Genomic DNA, 8326 nt, shown 5'->3' with positions numbered 1-8326 from the left:
TCTGGAACGCGCCGACCGGGCCGGGCGAGGGGCGCGGTGGAACCCGCGGTCGGGCGGAGGCCTCGGGGAACTTCAGGGGGCGCCTGGCCCCAAGCAGAACCTCGGAGAGACCGGGGTGTGCTGGCCCGCAACAGAATAAAAAGGGGAAAAAAAGAAAGGAGGGGGGAAAAGAAAAGCTGCGCCGAATATGTGAGATTTTAGCAAACTTGGTTATCTTTCTCACCGATAACCTCACCTTGCCTTTCTGTGGCTCTTCCCCCAGCTCCTTATCCCCCAGAATGTTAGCTGCTGAGATTCCGATTTTACAGAGGGCGAGGTAAATGCCCGCTGTGAATCTCTGGCGTTTTGCTCATCGTGGAAGAAAATGGTTAAAAAATAAATAAGTAAAAATTTTAAAAAAGAGAATGATTATTTCACTATTGGGCATTTGAGTGATTTTGAGCGTCTTTCAGTTCCTGTTGATCATTTATATTTTTTTTTCCACAAAGTGCTCCTTCATAATTCCTCCTGGCTTATAAAATTTTTGAGTTATTAATCACTTTATTTGAAAGTTATCTGAATTTTGAGTAAAAGTAACCGTTTGCCTGTCAAGCATGTTGTATTTTTCTCATTCTTACAGTTGTTGTTCATATATTGCTTTCTTTGCAAAATTTAAACTTTTTAATAGTCTCACTTTTTTCATTTTAATGGATTTTGTGTTAAATTAGGAAGGTGTTCACACTGCAAGATTTTTAAAATGTGCTCATACTTGCAGTGTTTCTAATATTTTCTAATGTTTTATTTTTAAGTTTAAATGTTATAATTGAAAATTATTTTAAGGAAGGAATCTAAGTTTATATTTTTTTGTATATGTTTTCTTGAATAATTTCTCTGATTTGAAAAACAAAACCAAACCAACAAAATCTGGTTATAGGCAGCACATATCTTCTCACCAAACTGTGGTTTGTTTGGTTGTTGTTTTTGTTGTTGTTCTACTATTATTTGTAATCTAGTTTGTGCCATGAGGTTTTTACATGAATAAATTACATTTCCTTAGAACTGAAGAATGAAACAAGATCCCCAAATTATGCTAGTTTAAATTTTATGAATAAATTGAAATTAAGTACTGATGAATTGTTTTAAATCTAATTTTTTAGAAAGCCAAATATGCAATAATGTCAGTAAAAATTCTTTACATCTTCTTTAAAAATGGTCTCCCAAGCATAGTTCTTCCTTTCTATTAATTAGCGCAAACATCAGCTTCTATTTAAAGTAGTCTTGAGGTCTTCCTTATTGTTTGTTTTATTCTGAACGGAGTATGTGTTTAGAATACACAATATATTTGTCCTTCAAATGTTTGTGTTGTCCTAAAATTGTGCTTTTCGGGGGGGGGGGGGCGACTGGGGATTGAACTCAGGCCCTCATGCTTGCCAGGGAAGCACTTATTCCACTGAGCCATCTCCCCGGGCCCCAAAATTGTGCTTTTTAATAGAGTTTTACATAGGTCTTTTGAACTCAAGAATCTTTGTCTCAACCTACTAACAAATGACTTAAAATCAGATACTACTTAGTTGGCTGTTTTAAGGGTCTTTTTCACTTAAAGAAATCATTGCTTTCCAAATTAAAGTCCATAGGTAAGACAATTGTTTATTACTTATTTGCTGTACATTTTTGAATTCTCTTAAAGAGAAGACACTGTTACTTCAGAGATTGACTAACTGAACCTTTTTCCAGCTACTTGAGGTATGTTATCATAGCAAACCTATGACAATAGTAGGTAATAATCAGAGTGATGAGCTCCTGGTTGGATTTGCTCTGCAGAGTACCTGAAGTTAGGGAAAAAGATGAAGATTCATTCCATGGACCAAGGAGCAGAGCACATGCTGGTGCTGTCCTCAGATGGAAAAATCTTTGAGTATAGCTACAGCGGAGAACCTGCAAGGTGAGTATTGCTTTTCTCTTTCATTAGATATGACTTAATTTCATCTGAAGGATAGTAGTAGTTTGTGTAGGAAGATGTTACCATGTTTGAGTCCTGTCCCCTGTTTCATTAAGCAAAGTCTGAAGTGATGAATTTTCCCGTACTGGTGAGGTCCATCAGTACAGCACAAACCAGTCCATGTGCTAAGGCTGGTGTGTACTTTAAGTGTTTAAATAAAATGATCTGTTAATTTGACTAGTGCCAAAAGGTCTATCCTTTATTTGAACTTAAAGCAATTCTACCCATTGTTTCCAGAAATAACAGTGTTCATCCTAGGCAGGGGAATACATAATCTTGGGGTGATATATGAGACTTTCTCTTAGTAGATCGTATGAAGTAGAACATATTATCAACTTATATGTATTTTTTCATCATACAATTATTTGAGTTAGAGCATTTTTAAATGATCTTACTATAGTTGTTTGATGCTGTGTTGTAAAAACAATTAAAATGGATGTTTTCATAATTATATATGTGGTAATTTAAAGGTTCTTTTTGCATTTCATTGCTAATTACATATGTAGTTCCAAATCCATGTTTTGACTTTAATATGGTGATTGACATGAAGTATACTTTCTTTCATCAGGTTTCAAAGCATTTTACAAGAAAAAAATATAATTCATGTTGCGTGTGGAGATTATCATTCTCTTGCACTCTCCAAAGGTACTTTCCTGGAGTACTAATTATTTTTTTTCCATAATTTTATTGAGAAATAAATAGCAATGAGACAGTTTCAAATCAAATTGGTAGGACAATTCCAATAATTAACACATTGAATACTATCTTCCTAGTGGTTATTTGGTGTAACTAATTATTTTTTAGAACCAATGTTCTTGACAGAGATAAAAATGAGAATTATTGGGTGCATAAAATCTTTAGGTTTCTAAAGTTATTATTCCGAGCGATCCAAAGTGTGTTAAGTGAAGGGGAGTATTTTGAGATGGATTAATGACAATGTGCCTTTTATTGTAATAAATATTTTTAAGTTTGAATACCCCCCCAAAAAAAATAAAGTTATTATTCCTATATTTAGTTTCCTGCTTTTATTTTTTACATAAGAAGCAGTGAGAGTTTTATAAGCAGTCAAAATCATGGTGGGGTGTTCTATTTGGTTTTCTTTTTAGTTTGAAGCGTTTCTAACTGTGTTGCTCATGTTGGCTTTGAACTCCAAAGCTTCCTGCCTCAGCCTCCAAATAGCTTATTTTCCAGACACATACTACCATGCTCAGTTCAGAACCACTTTTTTGCAGAATTTGGTCCGGGCCCAGACCACCCATTTTCAAAGTTCCCCTTTTTCGTGGCACTCTTCCAGCTTCCTGGGAGTGTTTCAACATCCACTAGTTTTGCTCTGCAAGCCTCAGGTGTATTTCCTGTCAGACACTCTAGAGGATGAAATGGAAGCAGTCAATATAGATTACATCCTAAAGGAACTTGACTGTGAAAGGAATAATTAAAGTAGCACAATGACTGAGGGAAATTCATCAAGCTTCAGGTAATATTTTTTTTAAATATATAGAAACATGTAGATAAGTTAAATGGAAACCAAGATTGGAGGGAAGTAAATGATAAAGCATTTGACCTGAAGGCTCTGTTGAGGCATAGGATATGAACCTGAGCTGAAAACCTTGGTCACTGGTGAACAGATTGTTTATATTAAGTATATTCTAGGGGAGATAAGGAAGATGAGACGAGGCTGGCCAAATAGCTCAGTGGATTAAAGCACCTGCAAGCAGGTGCAGGGGCCAGAGGTTTGATCCCCAGGCCTACTGTGCCAGCCTACCCCTGGGACACACTGAGAGGGCCACTGAGACTGGGCATGGTGGCACACACCTAGAATCCCAGTACTTGGGAAGCTGTAAACAGGAGGATCACTAGAGTCTGATCTAGAAATGAGACCCGAAACACCCTATAGACCCTTTCCTAAAATACAAAAAAAAAGAGGGAAGATGAGACAGACTTACCCTGTCTTCATGAAGTCTAGGTTCTGGTGGTGTGAGGGATAGGGATTTACTAAATCTGCTAAATTTAGCTAATTTGCTAAATCCAGGATTTGCTAAATCTGCTGATCAGAAAGGTTCAAACCTGTAAATCCAGCTACTCAGGTTGAAGTATGAGACAAGTTACAGATTTCTCTGTATAACATAATGTAATTCTTCTCAGAAAACAAACATGTATAAATCAGAAAGAAGAGATGAAAGTGCAGAAAGGGAATTAGTCATTTTCAAATCTTCTCTTTCATGGCTTATAAGAGTTTTGATCATTGTGTTTGAAGGAGAGTCTCACTACCACAATCATATCCTGCACAGCATATTACAAAAAAGTTCTCAATAAACACTTGATTCTCTAATACATATTTTTGGACTCCTTTAGATATTGGCTAATCTAGGATAACATTTGCAAACATTGTGGAAAAATATGCTGCATGTATTCAATTAATAGAAGAAGCAGCTGTTTTGGTACTGAGATGGCGTCTCACTACGTTGCAGGCAGGTTTTGGCCTTGTGAGCAGTAGGATTCTCCTTAGCATCCTCAGTAACTGGGATTACAGATGAGCACCACCATACCTTCAAGTAGATTGTTAACTAACTTATTCAAGATCTTTAGCTGTAAGAAAGGAAAAAGGGTAGAGAAAACACTAGTTTTAGATTTTATTTTCTCAGAGGTACTATGTATTTGATTTTTATGGCCTTAACATACAGATTTTTTTTTACATAAGTGCCAGGTGTGATCAACAAATATGGCAGACATTTGACTTTTTAAAATTTATTAAATTGAAAGATAAATTGCCAATAATTTCTGTCAAAATAGTCTTCCTCCCTTAGCCTATTGCTCCTACCACATTCTGGAAGTCCTCTACATAAGTGTCTTCAGTTGCATTGCCATGGGGCCACAGTGTGCTGAATCAATTTAAAATACAGAAGTTGCCTTAAATGATTGGTCAACACAGTGTGATCAACAAATTGATGAAAGTTTAAATTAAAAACTTTACTACAGTGAGGTGCACTGCCATTAATCCCCTCCAAAATACTCCCACACCCTTTGAACATATTTATCTCATCATTCTTGGTAATGTATGTTTTCCAGTGAAAAAATTTTTTTTTAATTTAGTCACCTTATCTTTCATTCACCCCTTCTATTTCTTGATTCTGATTAGCAGATGTTAATTCAGGTGGCCTCACTGTTACCCCGACATGAGGGTGAGAAATTAGTGACTTCTACCATGCAGTATACATACCTTGTCATTTCTGCTGCATTTGAAATTTAGTTTTTTAGAAGACTATTTAAATTTGTTTAATTACTGAATGCCTCTTTGACTAGTTTTGGAGACTAGGACTAAATAATGATCCTGCCAAATTTAGTAAGACAGCTCTTTCTCTGCTTGCATCAAGGTGGTGAGCTGTTTGCCTGGGGACAGAACGTCCATGGACAGCTTGGAGTTGGAAGAAGGTTTCCCACAATCCCGATACCACAGCCTGTGCAGAGCATTGCAGGAGTCCCCTTGGTGCAGATTTCAGCAGGAGAAGCCCACAGCATGGCCTTATCCTTGTCTGGAAATGTCTACTCATGGGGGAAAAATGACTGTGGACAACTGGGTCTGGGCCACACCAAGAGTACGGAACATATTTTCAGATTCCTATTACCTGTGACTGTACTGGTTAGATTTGAGGTGAATGGAGTGTAGACCTCTCTATAAATGGTTCAGATCCTCACTTCCCTTTGCACTGTTCTTAGGATTGAGCCAGGTTTCTGTTCTGTGTTATTATGGGCCAACTCTACATAGGAACCAGATCAGCCAGATAATATTTGAATAGAGCCTTTTATTTACTGAGCTCAGGTCCATCAGCCACTTCTCTTGCAGGAGAAGGCTGATCAGCCTCAAATGTAGGTAGCAAGGGGGTATTTATAACAGAAATCACATCCAGTCCAGTTTGGTAAGCAAATTTGTTATCTAGTACAGAACAACAGAAGATACATTCATTTGACACAGCTGCAAACGGTTCATAACTAAAAGGTCACAGCTTAGTAATAAGTGCATATTTTTACAAGATACATCTTAAGCTGACTACTTTACAGGAGATGGTTGGGGAGGGAGTTTGTGTTAGCTTGCTGCCTTGAAAAGAAAGTTATTTATTGTTGAACAGCCTTGAGCCGAAAGAGAGAATACATTTCTTAGAGCAGATAACAGGAAGCACAAGGGGTTTTTATAATTTTCCACAGTTAAGGCACAAAACTCTGTTAACCCTTTATATGTGTGAGATGGAAAAGGATTAGGGATCAGAGCACCGGATCTTGTTTCCCACTGTGTAGTTTACTTGTTTCAGAGTCTTGCCTGTCATTGACTTTTCTCTAGGCCTGATTATTTTTTTCTTGAAAGTGACAAGTTTAAAAGAAATTACTCCCAAGTTATCTTTGTTATTACAAAAGAGTATGAAAATTCTGCTTAGGAACTCAACATAGCCTGATCTTATTATACACAGTATTAATTATGCTTCTTTACGCATAGACAAAACCATGTGATTCCCATTTTGAGTTATTTCTATAAGGCGTATAGCAAAATTTCTCATGGCATAGGACAACTTAATGGGCTACTCCTGTGTACCAAAATCTAATGTTTTACCTGGATATGGTAATTACATTTTAACTTGGGTCACTGTTGAAACAGAATATATCTTTTTTTTTTTTTTTTTGTATTTTAGGACAGTGTGTACAGGGTCTCACTGCATAGATTGGACTCTCAGTGATCCTCCTGTTTACAGCCTCCCAAGTACTGGGATTATAGGCATGCAATACCATACCTAGTCTCAATGGCTGTCTCAGTGTGCCCTGGAAGCGGGGCCCGCCCCGGCAGGGCAGGACATCGGACTCCCAGGCCCCTGTGTCTGCCTAAGCAGGCACTTTAATCCACTGAGCTATTTGGCTGACCCTAAATACTGTATATCTTCTGATAATGTCTGATCTAATTATGTAAGATAACCTGTAAGTCAGTGTTAGTTAAATATGCATACATAAGAGTAAAAGGTAGGGTTAAACTATTTTGCTGACTATGTGACTGTGAGGAAGATATACATAAAGAAAAGATAGTATGAGTCAGGAATTGGAAATATCAGAGATGGTCCAGTTGAAGGTATCTGTTGGGAAAAAAAAGCATGAGCCTTGGGCCTAAACCTTTTTCAGGTTGGGGGTCCTTAGGTTTGACCCTTTGACTTCTTTACCCTCCTCTCCCACCTTTATCCCTGGTACTTGGGCCTAAGTATGCCAACTTTGAGCTTTGTTGTCAGAATGGGATGGAAACTGTTGCTAGGTTGACAGGCAGCTGTCTAGGTGACTCTGGTGTGAAACTCAGCCTTTCTTTTTGATCACTTGAGCTGTTCTTTCCCTGCACAGATACAGATTGTCCTGTCTTTGTTGACATACCAGACAATCAGAAGGTTGAGTTTCTGGCTTGTGGTGGTACTCACACTGCTCTCCTCACACAGGTGGGTGTGCCCCTGTCCCCTTTGTACTTGTGCGAGAACCTTTTGTGTGGGGAGTTAGTGTTTTCCAGAAGAGAGAGTCCTCCCTTCCACATGTGAGGCCATCCTGGTAACCTGGGAGCTTTCCTTCCCTGCTACTTTTGCTACCTAGTTACTGATGCAGAGGCATCAGTGAAAGTGACTTGTGTGTGGCATTTTTGTAGCATTTGATAAGAAGTTCACTTCCCTTAGGACGGTCTTGTGTTCACTTTTGGTGCTGGAAAATATGGGCAGCTTGGTCACAATTCAACAGAGAATGAACTAAGACCCCGCTTGGTGACTGAATTCATTGGAAATAGAGTGACCCAGATAGCATGTGGAAGGTAAGTTGTAAAGTGTCAATGACTATGATAAAACCCATGTAGTAAGCAGGTATTTCAGTTAAATTTTGATCAGTGTCTTTGTGATACAAATTACAGATATTTTCAAATGAAAATATTTATGTAATTCATCATAATGCTTTAATTGCATATTCATTTGTAATAATTTTAATTTTTCTTTTGCAAGGAGCTTACAGGAAACTGAACCAAATAACTCTCACAAGCTAATCACGTGCTTTTCCACAGAACTATCCCCCAAGCCTAATTTTTTTTTAATTTTATTAAGAAATAAATATGAATGAGACAGTTTCAAAGCTGATTAATAGGATAGTTTCGATAATCAATACATTGTACATTGTTATCTTCTTAGTGGTTAACCATAGTACAAGAAGCAGGCAGGATATCCTGTCTAAACACTATTAGTACACCTCTTTCTTCTCATTGAATTAAGTGACAGTAGCTGTATATCTATCCTATTTTTTAAATTTTAATTTTTTAACAGATTGCAAATTAAAAATAAATTATTTACAAAC

General features: G+C 37.4%; 1 protein-coding gene across 1 annotated transcript in view; it reads left to right on the top strand.

The window, feature by feature from the left end:
* LOC101571594 (E3 ISG15--protein ligase HERC5-like) overlaps nt 1-8326 on the top strand; it is a 68554-nt gene that overhangs the window by 1304 nt on the left and 58924 nt on the right. Inside the window, exons 3-7 of the mRNA XM_023706839.1 lie at nt 1801-1921; nt 2547-2623; nt 5350-5571; nt 7346-7437; nt 7666-7796. Of these exons, the coding sequence (XP_023562607.1) occupies nt 1801-1921; nt 2547-2623; nt 5350-5571; nt 7346-7437; nt 7666-7796 (643 nt within the window). The remainder of the gene's footprint in view (nt 1-1800; nt 1922-2546; nt 2624-5349; nt 5572-7345; nt 7438-7665; nt 7797-8326) is intronic.

The sequence above is a fragment of the Octodon degus genome, unplaced genomic scaffold, assembly GCF_000260255.1.
Source record: "Octodon degus isolate 3935 unplaced genomic scaffold, OctDeg1.0 scaffold00272, whole genome shotgun sequence".
Taxonomy (NCBI): Eukaryota; Metazoa; Chordata; class Mammalia; order Rodentia; family Octodontidae; genus Octodon; species Octodon degus.
Note: the sequence above shows the minus strand (reverse complement) of the source record. Positions and strands in the feature narration are given on the sequence as shown.